The sequence below is a fragment of the Aspergillus ochraceoroseus genome (assembly GCF_002846915.1).
Source record: "Aspergillus ochraceoroseus IBT 24754 chromosome Unknown P175scaffold_6, whole genome shotgun sequence".
NCBI lineage: Eukaryota > Fungi > Ascomycota > Eurotiomycetes > Eurotiales > Aspergillaceae > Aspergillus > Aspergillus ochraceoroseus.
In genome coordinates this window covers 763,404-783,752 of record NW_024468481.1, presented here as the reverse complement: position 1 = coordinate 783,752, position 20,349 = coordinate 763,404, and the positions used below count along the sequence as shown (strand labels likewise).

The window sequence follows — 20,349 nt, the reverse complement described above, 5'->3', positions numbered from 1 at the left end:
CTTGCAGTCAGCAGTAGGCTACCCTGGACTACCCTGGACTACCCATCGCCATTACTGCTGCTTGCAGATTGCAGACCAGCTGCAGGTTGCAGGTCGCAGGTCGCACAGGCTGAATCATCACCGCCCCTGCCCAGTGAGTCAGTCCAGACAAGAATTTCACCAGTCTCTGGGATACGTCTAGTCTATCTATCCTCTCTCTGGGAGCTGAGTGTAGTAGGGGGTCTATTATATTCCAGTGTAGATGCCTACTTCTGCGTCTCATCCAGGTACTTTCCGTAGAATGAGAACTTGGTCCCGAGTATAGCGAGCTCCCGTATTCTTGGGCAGAGATCAGCTGCACTCGTTTCATCACGGTGGCGTATTGCTGCCTACAGTGCCTAGATTGCTTTGATCTTACGGGTAGGTCCAACTCCTAACCTAGGTAATAATATATATCCAATTGCTAGTTAGTAGCTGTGCATAACGTGACTCAAGATCCAATCTTCACTCACTGTAGTGTGTTACTCTGTATGGTTTGGTAATATCACGGCCTTAGTACCTGGTATTGGCCTCAGCAAGCCATGTTATAGTCAGATACTGGGCGAAAACTATGGAAAAAAAAAGAATCAAAAATCAAGCCCGTAGAAATAAATGAGTTTGCTCTACCTACCCTAGGGTAGGTATACAACCGTCGTAAGGTAACAAGAGTAAATAGGAATGATTGGTCGGGGGCATCACGTGACACAGCAGGGCGGCATTTTTCCCTTCCCCGAGCATCACCAAGAGGACCATCCGATCGAATCCCCAGCGAACAACCCCAGCCATTCGCCGGCACAAGCGTCATCCAAGATGCAGAAGGTTATTCGACGGACAGCCCTGGCCAGGAATCAGGCCCAGCGGAAAGCAATCCGAGCGGCCAAGGATGCCCAACGCGAGGAATTAAAGGACACCCTCCGCCAGCGCTTTGCCTTCAACCGCATGGAAATCGACAATATCCGCGCCGAGAGACAACGGCGTCGGGAGGATTGGATGCGAGGCCCTCTGGCGCCTCAACGGGATGCCGGATTCGACGGCAAAAGCTTTGGTGCCCTGAGTCCGCAGGCCATGAACCCACCGGCGATTCCGAAGCATCTGCGGAGGAAGTACATTAACTTTGCTCCGGGTGATCGTGTGTGTATTATGAAGGGGAAGGACAAGGGGAATATCAACGAGGTGATTCGTGTAGATGCTTCGAATGAGACTGTCATGGTGAAGGATCTTAATATGGTATGTCTTTTTTTTTTTTTTTTTGCATTTCCCTGGACTCAAAAGTTAATTGAACTTCCCAGGCCGACGTGCATTTCCCTGAATGGCTTAGTGAACAATACGGAAACAAAAACCCCTTCCAAACCGTCAACCTACCCATTCCCATGGACGACGTTCGCCTCGTCGTTGCTCTCGATGACCCTACCACCGGACTCACCCGAGACGTCCTCGTCGAACATGTGTACGGCGGGGAACCTATCCTCGAACGCGAACAGGGCGTAGACATCCCCCGACATACCCGATACATCGCCGGCGAGAACATCGAAATCCCCTGGCCCCGCAGCGAACCGCCCACATTCAAAGACGAGGCCTGGGACACGCTCCGCATGGAGGTGGAAACGCCGACCTGGCTCCCGTCGCTACAGTCCGCGCCCTTCCCTGCCAGCGTGCTTGACGAGCTGCGCAACAAGTTCTCCAAGTACCGCACAAGGCACGACCCGGAGTGGGTTGAACAGAAGAGGATGGAAGATCTAAGGCGCGAGTATCTTCAAAGCAGGTCTTTGTTGACGCCCAAGGGTGAGCTGATGGCCATGATCCAGGCGAAGAAGCAGGAGCGGCTCGAGACCCAGCGGGACGAGAACGGCAATATGATCATGGACGACCAAACTGCCGGGTTTATCGAGAGCTTTATGAAGGAGAAGAATGCGGCCGCGACCAAGTCGAAGTAAATTCCACACGACTGGGTCCCTTTCTTCCCCGTTCCTGTTCCTGTTCCTGATCTGATCTGATCTTTTTTTTTTTTTTTTTTTTTTTTTTGCATTCACCCAGGTGCATCAATCAATGTATTATTTATTGTAGTATAGATGACTGTATAAATCCGATTACCAAGTTTTCCCACTCCCTTAGCTTTGTATCAACGGTATGGCATAACTACTACCTACCTACCTACACCCATTTATTAACTGAGGACTTACTTCCCCATCTATAGCTACTAACTAGGTACTGAAAACACACCCACTTACTTACATACTTACTTACTGCCTCAAATCGTACAACAAAACACCCCCCCACCAACTCCACAACCACCACACCGCGAACCAGGACAAGTTGGCATGCCTGATCATACCCTAATACAGATACAGATAAAAGGCGCCTAAAGAAGAGCGGAGTTCACATCACATCACATCACATCACTATCTATCTATCTATCTATTGCTTGATGGTTTCCTAGGAGTTGGATGCGTATTACCGGGTCTTGTATAGGGAAGAGGGAAGACACAAGAAGACACAAGAAAGGCTCAGAGGATGATGGTTAGCCTTCTCGTGAGTCCGAGGATGAGAGGACAGGACAGGATGAGAGCGCTTAAGCTGTGGGATGAATGGGAGAAAGAGAAAGAAAGAGAGAGAGAGAGAGATATATATAGAAGGATATAGAAAGATATAGAAAGAGAGAGAGAGAGAGAAAGAAAGAGGTTGACCTGTCTTTTCAGATATACCCGAGCGTAAAAAGCGCACTCCTTGTCGGAATCAGACCGCAACTTGCATCAGGACGGCCCACGACTGAGATCTTACCGTGGCTCATTGAAAGGTTGTCTTGGAAGAAGCCTTAACTTGGATAGCATGGTGTATGGCAAATCTGGTTTTATTCCTATAGAAACATCTAACATGATACGTACATTCCATAAAACTGTCCCAAAAGAAAAAAAAAAAAAGGAACTGGAGTGGGGCCAATGTCTAGATCCATCATAAAGACGCCCTTGGACATTCGACTCAATTCACTTCATCAACCCGCTTTACGCCTTCTTAGGCTTCGACACCGCTCCGTTGGCTTGTTCGACAGGGGTACTAGCGGGGATGTTATATAGGCGACGCTCCATAACTTTCAGAATCTCATCAATGAGACTGTTGCATCAGGTTAGCCAAGGGGGTTCTATAAGGAACAAAAAATCAGAGAGGAAAACTTACATAACAGGAGCGCTGATTCCCAACACTGCTTGCCACTCGATCCAACCCAATGGAAGAATGGAGAACAGCCCTTGCAAGAAGGGAATGTACAAGATCGCGAAATGCAACGTCATCGAGAGAATAATCGCATACACAAGCATCATGTTGTTCCATAGACCAAAGGTGAGAAGAGATTCGCTGGATGACAACGCGTTCATCGCGTTCAGCATCTCAATAACCACAAGAATCGAGAGGGAAACGGTGGATGCGGAGCGGGACATGTCGTTGGTGAACATCTCGCAGCCAATTTCAGGGAACTGGGAAGAGCACTTGTGAAAGTGGGACTGTAAGGGGGGGGGGGGGGGGGGGGGGGAATTAGCCCTTGTGCACCGCCAAGTGAAGAAAAGATTATGGGCTTACCAGTTGCCAGAAAGAGATTTGGGGCCCCTCTGGGTTGTAGAGGAACCACCACACATAGCCAAAGACAGTAGCTGCGCCGACGTAGGTACCAATAACCATATATCTGAAGAGGAGCCAACCACCAACCAGAGGCTCGTCGCGCTTCCTCGGGGGGCGTCGCATCACGTCATGGTCGGCAGGATTGAACGACAGGGCAGTGGCAGGCAGGCCATCCGTGACCAGGTTGACCCACAGAAGCTGGACGGGGATTAACGCTTCGGGCATACCCAAGGCCGCGGTCAGGAAGATTGACACCACCTCTCCAATGTTCGAGGAGATGAGGTATCGGATAAACTGCTGCGTGTTGCTGTAGATCGACCGTCCTTCCTCAACGGCAACGGTAATGGTTGCGAAGTTATCATCAGCCAGGACCATATCGGCCGCGAGCTTGGCCACATCAGTGCCGGTACCCATAGCCACACCAATATCGGACTTCTTCAGGGCCGGTGCATCGTTGACGCCATCGCCAGTCATGGCAACCACATGGCCGAGAGATTGAAGGAGATCGACCAGCTTAGACTTGTGCGTGGGTTCCGTGCGAGAGAAGAGAGAAGCCGTCTTGACCGCTTCGAGCTGTTCACTGTGAGAGAGATCATCAAACTCTCTGCCCGTGTAACTCTTGCCCCGGAGATCTTCATCCTGACCAAAGACCCCAATTTGGCGACAGATAGACTCGGCGGTGTTACGGTTATCGCCAGTGATGACAATCACACGAATACCAGCCTCGCGACATTTGTTGATGGAGTCGGCTACCTCCACGCGAGGGGGGTCAAGCATTGCGACGAGGCCAATAAGAGTCATGTTGCGTTCCAGTTGGGCGTATTCCTCCGACGTTTGGGCATTCTTCAGAAGAGGATTCGTTGCCACATCGTCCACACTAGCCAGAGCAATCACACGAAGACCACGATTTCCATACTCCACAACTTCAGCGGACAGAAGATCGGAGTGGGCTTTGGTCAGGGGCACGCGGGGACCATTTGCGCCGAGAACGACGTAGGAACAACGATCGAGGATAGATTCCGGGGCACCTTTGACCAGGAGTCTCTGGTGCTTTCCATTGCCAACGAGGACGGACATAGACTTGCGATCACGGGAAAATTCGTACGTGGCCTTCAGCGGAAGACGATCTTCATAATATGAACTCGAAGCGTGGAGCCTCTGCGACACAGGCAACTGGAGGAGTTTCTCGTTGGTCGCAGCATCATCAGTACCGATCTTCTCGACGAGGACACGCAGCGCGCCCTCAGTAGGTTCCCCAATACAAGAGAATGTGCCGGTCTTCTCGTCATGAGCAAGCGTGGCGCTGTTGCAACGCGCCATGACTTCCGCCATCTGTTGGACCGTCGAAGAAGAGACAGCCAGGTTGTGTACAACCTTACCGTTGGATGAAAGTTTGCCCTCGGGAGCGAAGGTTGTCCCTTCCACATCGATAACCTCAACATCAGAGCCGGATTCAGACAGATGGACGATCTTTTCCACGCTCATCTGGTTCGTGGTCAAGGTACCCGTTTTGTCAGAGCAGATGACGCTGCAGCTGCCAAGGGTCTCAACGGAAGGCAGGGAGCGGACGACAGCATTCTTCTGGGCCATCTTGCGAGTCCCCAGCGCTAAACAGGTGGTAATGACCACAGCGAGGCCTTCGGGAATGGCAGCGACGCCAAGGGACACGGCAATCTTGAGATAGTAGATGGCACCCTTGGTCCAGCCACCATGGGAGGGATCATTGAAGTGTTCGATATTAATAAGCCACACGAGAATACAGATGACCGTGATAACCTTGGCCAGCATATCACCAAAATCGTTGAGCTTCTGCTTCAGCGGGGTGGGCTCCGAGATTTGGGAAGTAATGCTTTCGTGGATGTCGCCGATGGCGGTCGACGCGCCAATCAAAACAACAATGGCCGTCGCATGTCCATTGACGACAGTGGTGCCCGAGAAAAGCATGTTCGTCTGATCTTGCTTCACAGCCTGTTTATCCTTGATAGCCTGGGTATCCTTGGCTACACTTTCACTCTCGCCAGTCAAGATAGCTTGATCCACTCGGAAGCTATTGCTGTGAACAGCAACGAGCCTACAATCCGCGGGCACACGATCTCCAACAGCAACGTGGACAATGTCTCCGGGAACGAGTTCCTCCGCCTTGACGCGCTGAACGACACCATCGCGAACCACGGTAGCCTCATTTGCGGAGTATTCTTGAAGGGCGGCAATGGCCTTTTCTGCGCTGCTTTCTTGGGTCACGCCGACAATTGCATTGAGGATCAAAATAGTCAAAATCTAGATGGGCGGCAAGAGGGTTAGACATTGGTTGAGCGATGTTGGGGAATGGAAGGGGATTGAGTGGGCACGTACGACGACAGGATCGACAAAGGCAGTCCAATCGTCCCCATCTTCAAAAAGAGCCAGGACAAACGAGATGGCAGCCGAGCCCAAAAGAATGAGGACTAACTGATCTTTGAATTGTTCCAGCACCAGTTCCCAGAGGGGGGTTGGAGGTTCTTCCGCGAGGGCTGGAGGGAAAGGATCAAGTTAGCATAATTTGTATCCAACGACGAGAGAGGGAGGGAGGGAGAGAGAAATAGCACACGGACCATTTAGACCATGCGTATTTTTGGATTGCAAGACCTGATCCTTGGACAAGCCATTATGCTCGGAGACATCGAAGTGCTCCAGGACGTGAGCCGGGGAGGAAAGAAAAGAATGCTCCATGGTCAACTATAAAGACTGGATAGCTGACCAGGACTGGCAGGAAAGAGACCAGGGAGAAGAGAGGAGAGGAAATGAGGGGAGAGATATCAAGACATGAACGCCAGGTGGCCAGACGGAAAGTAAGAATGATAGATAGGACCGTAGGTACTCCGTGAGTAAGCTAGCTAGGTAGGAAGTAGAGTCCAGTGGGGAAGGATCTAGAAGATGGTCAATATAATATATCCGTGTGGAAGAAGGGGAATTATCTTAAGTCCCTTGTTTTTTTTCCCTCTTTTTTCCCTCTTTTTTCCCTTTTTTTTTTTATAATTTGCCTTCTTTATGAAATTTTTGGAGGGAGTTTAGGAGAGAGTAGAGAGGGAGTGAAGAGTTCTCGCCCTTTCGTTATACAGAGAGCCTTCAACGTGTTCTTTTCGATCAGCCTCAGTGACGGGAGGAAAACTGCCGGTACCAAAACGACAGGGCTGAACTGTCTGGACTCTGGAGTACAACCTAGCCTCTTCCTACTTACTCCCTGTGGAGATAGTTGATAGAAACATAGATATATAGAATGTACTATGTAGTCAAGATAATAAATAACTATTCTATAATAATAATAATCCTCTGGATATAGTCGTAGTATCAGCAGAATTGATTATTACACATCTTGTTACCAACTTACAATACTGTACCGATTCCTGAGAAATGTTGATGCCTTGAGATCCCACTCCGCCTACATATTCTAACTGGGTTTAGGATCCATCATCATGGGCTTTCAATGCACGAGAAGGATACTATTATTCAATGCATCTATTATCGACTTGATCTCGGAGAGTTATGCAGGACCGACCTATACAGAGGTTCAGCGGTGAGAGAGTGAAGAGCATACAAAGTAAGGTCCTGCCTCAGGCCTGCAGGAATAACAAACAACACAAACCAACTGCCTGCTTTCTCGCTAAAACCGGTCGTCACCTCAGGCTCACCGTTCAATCACTCTCTGGTTACTGAGAGCATCACATCTGCCAAACCCTCTCTCGTGATTCCTTCCCCCCCTCGATTTTACCAACTTTCTCCGTTTCTTTTGCTTCTTGTCTTCTTACTTCCCCCCCCCTCCCCTTCTCATCACCAACTCTGATCATCTCTTCTTCATCTCTCTCCCAATCTCCGTCCAATCTTCTACTATGACTACTGAGGTATGTTATTCTCAGCCTAACCCCTCCCGCGGTTGTTATTGTTATCAATTTTCTATACCCATCATGTTTCCTATCATCTACCGCCTCCCCTCATTACTTTCTCCCCCCTTTTCCCCCTGGTGGTTTCTGTGATATGCGTCTTGTTTTCTCTGTTCATCATAACTAATCATCTACCTCTTTTCTACAGCGTGAGAAGTAAGGGTCTAGACTTTCTGGATCACTCCCGGATAAGAACCATACTAACACCACCCTCCTTCCTTAGCAAGACATTCCTCGCTCGCCTCTGCGAGCAGGCTGAGCGCTATGATGGTAAGGGGTTTTCTTTGTTTCATTCTCCTTTTCATCATCATCTGGTCTTTGACACTAACCTATGCCTTCCTTCCGCCTGCAGAGATGGTCACGTACATGAAGGTGAGTAGCTAGCCGCTTGCTCCCAAACGCTGGTTTGGTTTCCACATGGACGTCACCGCTAATTCAGTTGACAGGAAGTCGCCAACGTATGCAATCCTCCCTAAATAATTAACGAAGATTATTCTCTCCTCCCTCTCTCTCCACATCTCCTTCCGTCGCTCTAGATGACTGACCCCATCTCAGCTTGGAGGCGAACTTACCGTCGATGAGCGTAACCTTCTCTCTGTCGCCTACAAGAATGTTGTCGGTACCCGTCGTGCCTCGTGGCGTATCATTTCCTCCATCGAACAGAAGGAGGAATCCAAGGGCTCTGAGCAGCACGTCTCAATCATCCGTGACTACCGCCAGAAGATCGAGTCTGAGCTGGAGAAGGTTTGCCAGGATGTCCTGGATGTTCTGGATGAGTCCCTCATCCCCAAAGCTGAGGCTGGCGAGTCTAAGGTCTTCTACTACAAGATGTAAGCGCTCTCCGGATGCGCGTGAGGGAGAAAACACATATGCCCAGGTCCCGGTGGCTGATAACTGTGATGGCGTACAGGAAGGGTGACTACCACCGCTACCTGGCGGAATTTGCTTCGGGAAACAAGCGCAAGGTGGCTGCCACTGCTGCCCACGAGGCCTACAAGGTATGACCATTGTTCGCCACCCCCCTTGCAGAAGCAAAGCTCACGATGCACTTCAGAACGCAACCGACGTTGCTCAGACTGAACTCACCCCCACTCACCCCATCCGCCTGGGTCTCGCCCTGAACTTCTCCGTTTTCTACTACGAGATCCTGAACTCTCCCGACCGCGCCTGCCACCTCGCCAAGCAGGCTTTCGACGATGCAATTGCAGAGCTTGACTCCCTCTCCGAAGAGAGCTACCGTGACAGCACCCTGATCATGCAGTTGCTGCGTGACAATCTGACTCTGTGGACCTCCTCCGACGGCAACGAGGCCGAGAATGCGTCCACCTCGAAGGAGGATAAGCCCGAGGAGGAGGCCGTTGCCCCTGAGGAGAAGCCTGAGGAAGACAAGGCCCCTGAGTCGTAAGCGTGGCGAGCGTCAAAAGGGTTTTCTTTTTCTTTTTCTTTTTTTTTTTCTTTTGTTGTATCAAAAACCATGTTATGTCCTCGGCGTAGCACGCTGGGCGTACGAATACTTCTCTGAAAGTGTTTCTGAAGGTCTGTTCTAGCTGCGTGAGTGGTTTGGACCGACACTTATCTTCCACTTATTCGGGATTATCTGGGTCGGCCGGCGGAGTTTGATATTCGGAGAGCAAAGGAAAGGGGTTGAGCGGAATTTATCTCTCTTTTTATTCTCTCTCTTTATTCCCACCCCAGCAAGATACAATGTGTTAGTTTCTTTTTTTTTTTTTTTTTTAACCATGCCCCCTCCATTTAGCCCCTTTGCCCTTTCCCTCCTTGTCGTTTTTCATACATTCCATAGGCCATAGGCTTCAATATCTGAGCAATCCAATCCAACTAGCTGATTTATGCTCTCGTCATGAACCACGTAGAGTTGGAAGAATTTGAACGTGTCTAGATATATAATAGAGATGTTTCGCCCAATAGAGTGGCTAGCAGGTATCGATAAGACAAAATAGACGTGGAAAGGCCAATCCATTCTATCACGGCGTATGCTACCCCAAAAAAGGGGAAAGGGAAGGAAAGTAAAGTAGAAAGACCATTTTTAAGTTATGGGAGGATATACAAAAGAAGAAACATGAAGACTGAGTTGGTCTGTATGTATATCAGTCACATCAAAGATGAGAGAGAGAAAGAAAAAGAAAATATTTGACGAAGAAAAGAAAATCACATGAAATCGCCATCATCCAAGCCATCATCATCATAAGAAGTCGAATCAATCCGGTTATCCCTCGACGCAACAAGCGACACCTTCGTCTTGGCCGCCTTGGTCTTCTTACTCCCCTTATCGGCGGCCCTCTCCTCCCTCATCTTCTCATTACTCAAGGTCGTCAACGCACTCGCCGCCTTCTTGATATCGGCACTCGACATCTCCTTGGCCAGATGCTTCGCAAACTCGGGCATCCAAAGCGCATACTGCGGCTTCTTCGAGTGCAGCGTCAACAGGGGGCCCAGCGTACTCGTCAACCGCTCAAACTGCTCCTTCGTCGTGGGCTTGAACAGCGGCATCGCAGACAAATCCACCGCCTGCGTGGGATCCGCACTATCGTTGATCACAATCGCCTTATTCTTGCCGCGGTTCCGATTGAGATCGATGTCCCCGAAGAGATCCTCCGCGTGCTTGAGATCCGCGTCCTTTTCCGTCGCCCGCAACCGCGCACGGCGATCTGCCTCGTCTTCATCCGAGGTCTCGTCGTCGTCGTCGTCCTCGGCCTCCTCGGCGGCTTTCCGTCGCGATTCCTGGTGCTCTACTATCCGTTGGCCCTTGGATTTCTTCTTGGCGGCGGCTTCGGCCTCGGCTTTGGCTTTGGCAGCGGCGGCTTTGGTGGCTTTTTCACGCTCTACTTCGGAGTCTTCAGCGGCGTCCCAGGAGTCAATGACCTTTTTTTTTTGTTGAAAAAAAAATTAAAAAATTTTTTGTTTTCTTCATATTAGTGTGTGTGTGTCTTGTTTCTGGCTTGATACGGTATGGTATATATTTGGTAGGTAGGTAGGTAGGTAGGCAGGTAGGCAGGTAGATAAAAAGATCTTGTTCTGGTATGGAAAGGTTGTGTGCGGTGAAAAACATACATCGTCCTCCTCCTCATCATCGAACCGACGGCGAGCAGCCACAGGAGGGGGGGAACCACTGTCTTCCTCCTCGTCGTCTAGCAGCAAGTCATTAGCATGCTTGCTCATCTAAACCCTTTTATTCATTTCATACTTACCCCACTTCGAAGGCGCCATGGCGGGTAAATATGTCGAAAAAGAAAAAAAAAAAGGGGGGGGGGTTTCAAATCAAACTTGAAAGAGAGTAGGGTATCGAGGCGTGCAACCGAGGAGCGGCCGTAGATACTGCAAAACACGATATATCGTGGACGAAGAAGGGAGAAGAAACGACCGTTGAGGGGGAAATTTCTGAGGGTCAATCTGTCTCGCCGTGGAATCAAATCCGGTGGGGCATGGGTGGGGTCACGTGTTCCCGCTGTCGTTGGTGCCCGATCTTTCAGGTCTCTTCTCTCGCTCATTCCTTGGATACTTGGATTGATTTATTGATTTATTTTTAAGGGGAAGGTACGAAATATGTGGAATTTTGAAACTTTTCATTATGCCACTATATCATTTACTGGCTGATAAATTCGTCATCATAAATGTTTCCTCCCGGCATCACCTTCAATTTTATCCAGTGATTATACCTAAAGATAACGGGCGGAAAGCTTGCACATGCCGGGTCGGATCCTGTTCCAATCACCCTTGTAGGTTGCCTAAATCGGTGGGTTGGTTGAAAAAAAAAAAATCAAGGTAGCTGCATTTACAGGTTGACAGCCTTGCGGAAGTTCTCGCCAGCGTAGATGGCGTTCTCACCAAGCTCCTCCTCGATACGGAGGATCTGGTTCAGCTTAGCCAGACGCTCAGATCGGGCGGGGGCACCAGTCTTGATTTGTCCAGCGCGCAGACCGACGGCGATATCGGCAATGGTAACATCCTCGGTCTCACCGGAGCGGTGGGACACCATGACACCCCAGCCGTCGGCGTAAGAGTCCTTGGCGGCCTGGATGGACTCGGTAAGGGTACCGATCTGGTTAACCTTGAGCAGAAGAGCGTTGCAGGACTTGAGCTCGATGGCCTTCTTGATACGGAGAGGGTTGGTAACGGTCAAGTCATCACTATTTATCTTGTTAGATACTTTCCTGGGGGAAAAAAAAAAGTTATCAAGATGTAACATACCCAACAATCTGGAAGTCAGAGGTCTTGTAGAAGTAGCTCCAGGCCTCCCAGTCATCCTCAGCGAAGGGGTCCTCAATGCTGACAATGGGGTACTTGGCAGCAAGGGACTTGTAGAGATCAGCAAGCTGCTCGTAGGTGAGCCACTTGGAGGGGTCGCTGGAGGGGTTCTTGAAGTCCAGATCGTACTTCTTGGCGTCGACCTTGTAGAACTCGCTGGAGGCAACGTCCATAGCGATGTGAATCTTGCCGGTGTAGCCGGCCTGCTCGATGGCCTCGGTGATCAGGTCGAGAGCCTCCTCGGCGGTCTGAATATCGGGAGCAACACCACCCTCATCACCGACATTGCCAGCAGACTGGCCGTACTTCTTCTTGGCCAGAGCCTTAAGCTTGTGGTAGACCTCAGCACCCTGGCGGAGACCCTCCGAGAAAGAGGAAGCAGTGCTAGTCAAATGTTAGTGCTAATGTCGTCTTTTCATTGTTGACCACCAAAAACTCACTCGGGAACAATCATGAATTCCTGGAAAGCCAGACGGCCACCAGCGTGGGAACCACCGTTCAGAACGTTCTGGAAGGGAACGGGCAGAACATAAGGCTTCTTGGTTCCAGCCAAGTCGGAGATGTGAGCATAAAGAGGGACACCCTTCTCGGCAGCACCAGCCTTAGCAATGGCCAGACTGACACCCAGGATGGCGTTGGCACCGAGCTTAGCCTTGTTGGGGGTTCCGTCGAGCTTGTTGATGAACTCATCAACCTTGGACTGGTCCTTGACATCGAGGTTCTCCTTGATGAGGGCGGGGCCAATGATTTCGTTGACGTTCTTGACGGCAGTCAGGACACCTGTTGGAGAAAACCTATGTTAGCTGCAAAGTTTATTTGAGGAGGGAAGGGATCATAGTGACACATACCCTTTCCGAGCCACATGGTCTTGTCACCATCACGGAGTTCGTGAGCCTCGTGCTGACCTGTAATCGAGAGTCAATCTCGCCAGTCCTAAACAGAATGATGCGATTCTCGCCCCAGAGATACTGACCGGTAGAAGCTCCAGAAGGAACAATAGCACGGTGAAGGCCGGTCTCAGTGACAACGTCCACCTCAACGGTGGGGTTACCACGAGAATCGTAGACAGAGCGGGCGTGGATCTTAGAGATAGGCATTTTGATAGCTGAATGAAGCAGTCAGTTGGCTGAAAGAAGAAGGGAGAAAAAATTTCAGCAAAAGAGGAACTGGGGACAAATATAACAGGAAGACGGGAGAGACAAAACAACGCAACCGAATTCGTAGGCGGAGGAAGGGGGGGGGGGGAGGGGTGATGGGATGATGTTCACCGATGGCCCAAAAAGAGAGATGATGGGAGGTTTCAAGTACTTTAGGGACGGAGCAGTCCGATCAATTGACGCGAACGAGACCCCAGGGACTTTCAATTCTCAAATTTTAGGCTTGAACAGGAAGCAATAGATGACTCATGGATGAGCACGGGCAAGTAATGCAACATCAGAATGGTATGACGGTGAAGGGAGGGGGGAGAGAGAGATGGTGGTGATGCCACACCTCTTTGTTAGGTATGATATGATGGTGGAGGGGTCAAGCTGGGTGTGGGATGGATGGTGGGGTTGACCTTCCAGTAGATGAGGATGAGGTGGGCGTCAGGGAGAAGGAAATAACAACTTACCAAGAAGATGGAAAACAATAGTGATCAATGATCCAGGTGAGAAGGTTGGAAATGGCTGGTTCTTGTAGGAAAGCAGCTGTATGAAAACCCCCGGAAAAGCTCACGGTCTGGTCCTCCGAATCTTTCCAATGTGATGGTGGGGCAACAAATGGTTGCCGCTGTTTTCGCGAACTGGAGCTGGGCGTTCAGGAGGTTTCTGTGACGCTGTCCAGCGAGATCTTCCGGATTCCCTCGGGGTAAGGCGGGTGAAGCATGTGGGAGGTTATTATTAACAATGTGAGATGATGATGATGATGATGATGATGATGATGTTATTAGCAGCATCGAGTTTGTTGAGGTTATGTTTGTTGTTGTCCTCGATGTTGCAGCGATGATGGTGTACATATACAGCATAGACTCTACCAAGCTGGAGATATTGTACTTTTTACATTCTTCTTGTCATTATCCTTATAATATCTGTCTGAATTGAAGTTTCTCATCCCGATCCAAGCTTCTGTAATGTTAACTAGTAGTAGACGAAAATACCGCAAGACAATGTCGGCGCCTTGGTGCCTGAGACACTGTCCGGATAATAGTTACTGCGCAAGAAATGTTGCCTTATATATAAGGCATGTAAGGCATCAATACTATGATCATGTGACTGTACGGGTAATCACGTGAACATTGGTCTTGGCGCGGTTCCGAAGCTCTCTCGACAGCTCTAAGCTGGGGTACCTTTTACCGTATACGCATCTCCGGTTTCTGCTCTTCTCTCATACAACATCAGCATCTTCTTCCATCTATTTCTCAAATTCGGTTTATTGACACCTGACAGTTCCTTTTGCCTCTTGGTTTACCTTCTCCACCATGAACGGCGCCGCTGACCCCGAGAGGGAGCAGGCGCTGGAGGATTACAAACGGAGTCTGCTCGAACTACGAGAATGGGAGGCTAAACTCAAATCCCTTCGCATGGGCATCAAGGATCTACAGAGGGAGTTTGATATTTCAGAAGAGAACATCAAAGCCCTGCAAAGTGTCGGTCAGATTATCGGAGAGGTGTTGAAACAGCTGGATGAGGAGCGATGTATGTTATCCGGTCCCTCTTCAGAGCCCTTGAGGTGATCCTGTTCAGTAGCTGAACCCTCAATAGTTATTGTCAAAGCCTCCTCCGGTCCCAGATATGTCGTCGGTTGCCGTTCGAAGGTCGATAAGTTGAAATTGAAACAGGGAACTCGTGTTGCCCTTGATATGACCACTCTCACCATCATGAGGATGTTACCGCGGGAAGTCGATCCGTTGGTGTACAACATGTCGCTGGAAGATCCAGGACAGGTCAACTTTGCCGGTATTGGTGGTCTGAACGATCAGATTCGAGAGCTACGAGAGGTTATTGAGTTACCGCTGAAGAACCCCGAGTTGTTCCAACGTGTGGGTATCAAGCCACCCAAGGGTGTTTTGCTATACGGGCCACCGGGAACTGGAAAAACGCTCCTGGCGCGTGCTGTAGCCAGTTCGATGGAAACAAACTTCTTGAAAGGTATGTGTAGAGTTGTCATGAGCCCGAGCTCCGCTGATAGAATCAAGTTGTTTCGTCTGCTATTGTCGACAAGTACATCGGTGAATCCGCACGTTTAATCCGAGAAATGTTCGGTTATGCCAAAGAACACGAGCCCTGTATTATCTTCATGGACGAAATCGATGCTATCGGTGGTCGACGTTTCTCGGAGGGTACCTCGGCGGATCGTGAGATCCAACGAACGCTGATGGAACTCCTCAACCAGCTGGACGGATTCGATTATCTTGGAAAGACAAAGATTATTATGGCTACAAATCGACCCGACACACTCGACCCTGCGTTGTTGCGTGCCGGTCGTCTGGACCGGAAGATTGAAATCCCCCTGCCTAACGAAGTTGGTCGTCTCGAGATTCTGAAGATTCACTCCAGCACAGTGCAGCTGGAGGGGGATATTGATTTTGAAAGTGTCGTGAAGATGAGCGACGGCCTGAATGGTGCCGATCTCCGCAACGTTGTTACCGAAGCGTACGATATTCCGCGTCTTTCTTTCCGATGGATTATTGCTAACATTGGAACAGTGGCCTCTTCGCAATCAAAGATTATCGGGATGCTATCAATCAGGATGATTTCAACCGAGCTGTCCGCAAGGTGGCGGAAGCCAAGAAGCTGGAGGGCAAGCTGGAATACCAGAAGCTGTAGTCGAAATTCTATCAGCATTCACTTTATTTCTGGGTGGGTGGCTTTGAAGCTGTCCCTCCAAAGTAACTAGGTGCCTACAGATCCTATGACGCAGCATAGACATAATCCAAGCCCAATACCCATATATCTGTGATTTTGAGTAGACAAATCTTCTTCTTAAGGCTCCATTAATCTCGATTGTTCCCTTCCACAAAACAATCACAATATTATTTATTCCCTCTCTCTCTCTCTGTATGCCATTTGGCTTCATCTTGAACGCCAAGGCGGTTTCTTGCGGCGGACAACGCGGCCAATAAAACCGAATTTGGGCTGGATCGCAACAAGTGGCCACTCCAACCATTTGGTTTGTTGAAACACAAGTAATTCCAGTATAAAACACTACAAGAACACCCTTTTTTTTTTTTTTTTTCTAGTGATCCAACCCTAGGGCTTTGTTAACGAATTTGCCAGCGGCTGGCATCCGGCGAGCGCAATCTTGGATGGATGGTTGGTATGCTTTCCACCTCCTCGGTTTCACTAACATAGCTCAGCAACGTGGAGACGACTTGGGATTTGCAATATTTGCGGAGCATTGCTAATATTGGATTTTGTTTCTCCCGAATCTAGAATGACCCTTCAAGCTACGCCTGCTCACCCTAGGCTTGAACCCCTAAAGACTTGTTGCGGCCAAATTGCCCGCAATTCCGCGCAGTACTCACGAACGGAATCCGCCATACCTATGCAGTGCAGAATACGTCTAGGACAGTAATTCAAAGAGTGAACGACGTCTCAGGATAGACTAGAAGCAACACCACAAGGAAGTCGTCGGCCATGTCTTTCTCGAACCACAACACCCACACATTCCCTTCGTCGCGCTCCCCCTCGGAGAACTACTGGCGTGCGAGCGCGAGCCGCAGCCCTGGAAACAATCGGCTCGGTGGCTATGGGTTCTCGCAGCCTCCGCCTGGGGTGACGAACAACCTGAACAATTTCTTCTCGGGCGATCGGTCCCTCCCTATGTATAAGGACAAGCCGTACTTTGCTCCGCGACGCACCGGCCCAAGAAGTAGGAGGAGAAAGGTCTTGTACGGCGGGATTGTGGTGTTTGTGCTGGTTTCTCTGTGGTATTACACGACGGGGTCGAGTGGATGGAGCAGGCCTCCGTTTCAGCCGTCGGACTCGAGAGTGGGAGAGGAGTTGTGGAAGTGGGTGCAGACGTTGGAATCGGAGCCGGCGTATGATGGGACCGCAGTGAAGGATATTGATTGGGAGGCTAGAAGGGAGAAGGTTCGGGGTGCGTTTATTGTGAGTTGGGATGGGTATGAGCAGTATGGGTGGGGTATGTGTGAATTCTCTCTCTCTCTCTCTCTCTCTCTCTCTGAGTTGGTGATCCTGGATGGCCGTTTACTAACGTGAGCTAGGACTCGATGAGTATCATCCGATTGCTAAGAATGGCAAGACCATGGTTGCTGGTGGCATGGGGTGGATTATTGTCGACGCCCTCGACACGATGATGATCATGAACCTCACCTCGCGGGTGCAGCATGCGCGCACCTGGATCCACAACTCGTTGCAGTATAACCAGAACCACGATGTGAACACCTTTGAAACCACGATCCGCATGTTAGGCGGTCTTCTCTCAGCACACTACCTCTCCACACAATATCCCGATCTCGCTCCCATCAAAGAGGATGACGTGGGCTCTCCAGGAGAGGACCTGTATATCGAGAAAGCCACAGACTTGGCCGAAAGGCTGCTCGGGGCTTTTGATTCACCGTCAGGAATTCCCTATGCGAGCATCAACCTCAACACGTCGACGGGGATCCCGTCGCACGCGGACAACGGGGCCTCGTCTACGGCCGAGGCAACCACGCTGCAGCTCGAGTTCAAGTACCTGGCCAAGCTCACTGGGGAAGCAGAGTTCTGGCGCGCGGTCGAGAATGTGATGCAAGTCGTGGATGGCCAGCAGGCTGTTGACGGTCTCGTACCTATCTACATATACCCGGACACGGGTGAATTCAGAGGAGAGAACATCCGCCTCGGTAGCAGAGGCGATTCTTACTACGGTACGTAGACCACAAAAATCCCCCTCCCCCGCAAGAAAAAAAAAAAAAACCAACATCTAACGCTGTGAAAACAGAATACCTCATCAAACAATACCTCCAAACCTCCGAAGACATCTACAAAGACATGTGGGACGAAGCCCTAGCAGGCATCCGCAAACACCTCATCACATATACGCAAAACGCGCGCCTCACCGTGCTCGGCGAACGTCCCTACGGACTCGACGGCGCGCTCTCCCCGAAAATGGACCACCTCGTGTGTTTCCTCCCGGGCACGATCGCCCTGGGGGCCACGGGCGGCGCGCCGCTCTCCGCCGCCAAGCAGTCCGCCGCATGGACCCAACAACAAGACGAGGAGATGCTCCTAGCCACGGAGCTGATGAAAACCTGCTGGGCGACGTACCTGGCCAGCAAGACGGGGCTCGCCGCGGAAATCACGTATTTCGAAATCGACTCTCCGCCCGACGACGACGACCTCCCCCCTCTAAAGTCGGACCCGATCTACCCGCTCCCGGAGAGCCCTGCCTCGGATCCGTCTCCGTGGCGATCCGACATCGACATCCACGCCCAAGACCACCATAACCTGCAACGGCCCGAGACCGTCGAGTCCCTCGTGTACATGTACCGCATCACCGGCGACGAAACCTACCGGCACTGGGGCTGGGAGATGTTCAAATCCTTCATGAGCCACACGGCGGTGGTCGAGAAGAAGAGCGAATCCTCCGGCGACGACGGCGACGGCGACGGCGGCCCCACGTCCAGAATCATCGGGTTCACGTCGCTGTCGAACGCGAACGTCGTCCCGCCGATCCAGCGCGATAACATGGAGAGTTTCTGGATGGCCGAAACCCTCAAGTATTTCTACCTGTTGTTTTCTGAGCGCGGGTTTCTTGCGCTGGAGGACCATGTGTTTAACACCGAGGCGCATCCGTTGCCGCGGTTTACGCCTACGGGGGAGTTGAAGACTGGTTGGGCGCGGAGGGCGAGGAGGAGTCCTTCTGCGGTGCAGTCTTAGGGGGACCTGAGTTGGATATAGAGAGAGAGAGTGTGAAAAGGTTTTTGGCGGGGGGGGGGGTGGGTTATGTATCTTCATTCGTGTCTTATTAGATCTGCTGTTCTGTATATATATATATATATATATCTAGGTAGTAAGTAACAAGGTAACTATTCATTTGCTTTTTTTTTAAATTATATATATATATATATATATATGTATTAATGTAATGCTGCCTCGATCAATCGCGTATACCCCCTAACCGCCTCCTCCAACTGCCCAACGGTAATCGCCTCGGTATCGCCATGCGCTACATGAATACTCCCCGGCCCATACAGATACCTCTTCACAGCGGGCCCCCCGCGCAGCTCCAGATTCGGCACGTCCGTTCCATAATTCACCGTTGTCACAGGGAACCCCGGCACGTCGACATCCAGATCCTGCGGCGGATAAGCGCCCGCATGTTTCTGGAAATCCAAAACCACACCATGCGGATTGTCGGCCGTCGTCGCGTTGGCCACGGCCGCGCGGATGATCGCGCGCGCTTCCGCGGGCGTGCTCGCGGCCAAGCGCACCGCCACCGTAGCGACGGCCGACGCGGGGACCACATTGGCCGCGACGCCGGCAACCACGTGGCCGATGTTGACGGTGGTGCGGCCGTACTTGGGGCTCGCGGGCAGTCCGCCGTCGGCGGCGGGGAGGTCGCCGAGTTTGTCGAGGATGGATAAGGCGGGGAGGATGGCTGAGACGGCGCTCTCGCCGAGCCAGGGGTAGCCTGAATGCGCGGCCTGGCCGGTTGCGACGACTTCGAGCCCCAGCAGGCCCTTGTGGCCGGCGACGAGGGCAAGGTCTGTGGGCTCTCCGAAGATGACGGTGTGGTAGTCTGCGGTGTTGAGGGTGGTGTTTGCGGAGAAGGCCTGCATGCCGGCGCCGCCGACTTCCTCGTCGACGACGAAGAGCAGGGCCAGCGGGGCGGTCGGGTGGCGGGAGAGGGTTTCGAGGGCGGCGTAGATGAGGGCCGCGACGCTGGCCTTTGCGTCGACGGTGCCGCGGCCGGCGATGAGAATGTCGGCGGACGTGCGGTGCAGGGAGTACGGGATGAAGGGCGGAACGGTGTCGATGTGGCTGGTCAAGAGGATTTCCGGCGGCGATTGCCCCGCGGATGATGGGTAGGCGAAGATATTGTACCGGGGTTGGGAGGAGCCGGGGGCCAGGACGGGCTGTTGGACGACGGTGAAGTCCCGGGCTTCGAGGTATTCGGTGAGAAAGTCTCCCACGGCGGATTCGTTGCCCGAGACCGAGGGGATCTGGACAAGGTCCCGGTGGAGGGAGAGAAAGGGCGAGGCATTGATGATGTCGTCGAGGGAGTAGGCCGGGAGGATCTGTTGGAGATATGAGGCACTGGCGAAGCTAGAGAGGGCCAGTAAGGCGAGGGAGAGCTTTGCCATGCTCCAGGCGTCAACTTGAGACTTGCTGGCGAGGTATCTCGGGGGTAGCGTTAGGAGATGATACTATTTCGAGATCAGATAAAAAGATCGGGATCACGAGGCTGACCGCCATGATATAATGCCGGCAGAATCTCTCCGCACGGGTCTACGGCAGTCGACACAGCCGAAAGTGCAATACGAAAATTACCGACGAAAATTACTGCGAGGCGGCATCCAATGTACTCCGTATAGCGAGAAGAATCTCCCATTTGA

At 51.3% G+C, this 20,349-nt stretch overlaps 8 protein-coding genes across 8 annotated transcripts; 4 read left to right on the top strand and 4 right to left on the bottom strand.

Moving 5' to 3' along the window:
- Positions 1-577: 577 nt before the first annotated feature.
- P175DRAFT_0502789 (mitochondrial 54S ribosomal protein uL24m) lies at positions 578-2,040 on the top strand. Its single transcript, XM_040897470.1, has 2 exons — positions 578-1,245; positions 1,308-2,040. Exons 1-2 carry the CDS (start codon positions 697-699, stop codon positions 1,950-1,952), a joined length of 1,194 nt encoding a protein of 397 aa, XP_040750658.1. The 5' UTR covers positions 578-696; the 3' UTR covers positions 1,953-2,040.
- Positions 2,041-3,003: 963 nt separating this feature from the next.
- Positions 3,004-6,781, bottom strand: P175DRAFT_0502788 (calcium-transporting ATPase). Its single transcript, XM_040897469.1, has 4 exons — positions 6,219-6,781; positions 5,980-6,137; positions 3,589-5,904; positions 3,004-3,512 (listed from the first exon to the last, which is right to left on the bottom strand). Exons 1-4 carry the CDS (start codon positions 6,334-6,336, stop codon positions 3,186-3,188), a joined length of 2,919 nt encoding a protein of 972 aa, XP_040750657.1. The 5' UTR covers positions 6,337-6,781; the 3' UTR covers positions 3,004-3,185.
- Positions 6,782-7,407: 626 nt separating this feature from the next.
- P175DRAFT_0293993 (14-3-3 adaptor artA-like protein) lies at positions 7,408-9,438 on the top strand. The gene is made up of 8 exons (XM_040892794.1): positions 7,408-7,505; positions 7,693-7,700; positions 7,768-7,814; positions 7,897-7,916; positions 7,991-8,002; positions 8,100-8,374; positions 8,455-8,542; positions 8,599-9,438. The coding sequence occupies exons 1-8, from the start codon at positions 7,494-7,496 to the stop codon at positions 8,947-8,949; spliced, it is 813 nt and encodes a 270-aa protein (XP_040750656.1). The 5' UTR covers positions 7,408-7,493; the 3' UTR covers positions 8,950-9,438.
- Positions 9,439-9,710: 272 nt separating this feature from the next.
- Positions 9,711-10,813, bottom strand: P175DRAFT_0482384 (eukaryotic translation initiation factor 3 subunit J; the record flags this gene model as incomplete). The annotated part of the gene is made up of 3 exons (XM_040895494.1): positions 10,751-10,813; positions 10,614-10,690; positions 9,711-10,424 (listed from the first exon to the last, which is right to left on the bottom strand). The coding sequence occupies exons 1-3, from the start codon at positions 10,767-10,769 to the stop codon at positions 9,711-9,713; spliced, it is 810 nt and encodes a 269-aa protein (XP_040750655.1). The 5' UTR covers positions 10,770-10,813.
- Positions 10,814-11,334: 521 nt separating this feature from the next.
- aspf22 (enolase acuN) lies at positions 11,335-12,904 on the bottom strand (the record flags this gene model as incomplete). Its single annotated transcript, XM_040898518.1, has 5 exons — positions 11,335-11,689; positions 11,751-12,191; positions 12,248-12,587; positions 12,656-12,712; positions 12,781-12,904. The coding sequence occupies 5 exons, from the start codon at positions 12,902-12,904 to the stop codon at positions 11,335-11,337; spliced, it is 1,317 nt and encodes a 438-aa protein (XP_040750654.1).
- Positions 12,905-14,133: 1,229 nt separating this feature from the next.
- Positions 14,134-15,784, top strand: rpt4 (proteasome regulatory particle base subunit RPT4). The gene is made up of 4 exons (XM_040897468.1): positions 14,134-14,482; positions 14,549-14,935; positions 14,983-15,439; positions 15,493-15,784. The coding sequence occupies exons 1-4, from the start codon at positions 14,266-14,268 to the stop codon at positions 15,611-15,613; spliced, it is 1,182 nt and encodes a 393-aa protein (XP_040750653.1). The 5' UTR covers positions 14,134-14,265; the 3' UTR covers positions 15,614-15,784.
- A 227-nt stretch (positions 15,785-16,011) lies between these two features.
- On the top strand, positions 16,012-18,717 carry P175DRAFT_0482374 (glycoside hydrolase family 47 protein). Its single transcript, XM_040895493.1, has 4 exons — positions 16,012-16,103; positions 16,220-16,931; positions 17,014-17,658; positions 17,733-18,717. Exons 2-4 carry the CDS (start codon positions 16,424-16,426, stop codon positions 18,668-18,670), a joined length of 2,091 nt encoding a protein of 696 aa, XP_040750652.1. The 5' UTR covers positions 16,012-16,103; positions 16,220-16,423; the 3' UTR covers positions 18,671-18,717.
- A 35-nt stretch (positions 18,718-18,752) lies between these two features.
- Positions 18,753-20,141, bottom strand: P175DRAFT_0502781 (uncharacterized protein). Its single transcript, XM_040897467.1, has one exon. It carries the CDS (start codon positions 20,095-20,097, stop codon positions 18,871-18,873), a length of 1,227 nt encoding a protein of 408 aa, XP_040750651.1. The 5' UTR covers positions 20,098-20,141; the 3' UTR covers positions 18,753-18,870.
- Positions 20,142-20,349: the final 208 nt, after the last annotated feature.

What these genes read in the sequence shown, in the direction of transcription:
- P175DRAFT_0502789 (XM_040897470.1), top strand. Translation starts at nt 697, where the DNA reads ATGATTGGTCGGGGGCATCACGTGACACAGCAGGGCGGCATTTTTCCC. An exon ending in TGGTGAAGGATCTTAATATG is followed by an intron (nt 1,246 to 1,307) that starts GTATGTCTTTTT and finishes TGAACTTCCCAG; the next exon opens with GCCGACGTGCATTTCCCTGA.
- P175DRAFT_0502788 (XM_040897469.1), bottom strand. Translation starts at nt 6,336, where the DNA reads ATGGAGCATTCTTTTCTTTCCTCCCCGGCTCACGTCCTGGAGCACTTC. An exon ending in AAATACGCATGGTCTAAATG is followed by an intron (nt 6,138 to 6,218) that starts GTCCGTGTGCTA and finishes CTTTCCCTCCAG; the next exon opens with CCCTCGCGGAAGAACCTCCA. An exon ending in CCTTTGTCGATCCTGTCGTC is followed by an intron (nt 5,905 to 5,979) that starts GTACGTGCCCAC and finishes CCGCCCATCTAG; the next exon opens with ATTTTGACTATTTTGATCCT.
- P175DRAFT_0293993 (XM_040892794.1), top strand. An exon ending in AAGGTCTTCTACTACAAGAT is followed by an intron (nt 8,375 to 8,454) that starts GTAAGCGCTCTC and finishes GATGGCGTACAG; the next exon opens with GAAGGGTGACTACCACCGCT. An exon ending in CTGCCCACGAGGCCTACAAG is followed by an intron (nt 8,543 to 8,598) that starts GTATGACCATTG and finishes GATGCACTTCAG; the next exon opens with AACGCAACCGACGTTGCTCA.
- rpt4 (XM_040897468.1), top strand. Translation starts at nt 14,266, where the DNA reads ATGAACGGCGCCGCTGACCCCGAGAGGGAGCAGGCGCTGGAGGATTAC. An exon ending in GGAAACAAACTTCTTGAAAG is followed by an intron (nt 14,936 to 14,982) that starts GTATGTGTAGAG and finishes GATAGAATCAAG; the next exon opens with TTGTTTCGTCTGCTATTGTC. An exon ending in CGCAACGTTGTTACCGAAGC is followed by an intron (nt 15,440 to 15,492) that starts GTACGATATTCC and finishes ACATTGGAACAG; the next exon opens with TGGCCTCTTCGCAATCAAAG.
- P175DRAFT_0482374 (XM_040895493.1), top strand. Translation starts at nt 16,424, where the DNA reads ATGTCTTTCTCGAACCACAACACCCACACATTCCCTTCGTCGCGCTCC. An exon ending in GTATGAGCAGTATGGGTGGG is followed by an intron (nt 16,932 to 17,013) that starts GTATGTGTGAAT and finishes AACGTGAGCTAG; the next exon opens with GACTCGATGAGTATCATCCG. An exon ending in CAGAGGCGATTCTTACTACG is followed by an intron (nt 17,659 to 17,732) that starts GTACGTAGACCA and finishes CTGTGAAAACAG; the next exon opens with AATACCTCATCAAACAATAC.
- P175DRAFT_0502781 (XM_040897467.1), bottom strand. Translation starts at nt 20,097, where the DNA reads ATGGCAAAGCTCTCCCTCGCCTTACTGGCCCTCTCTAGCTTCGCCAGT.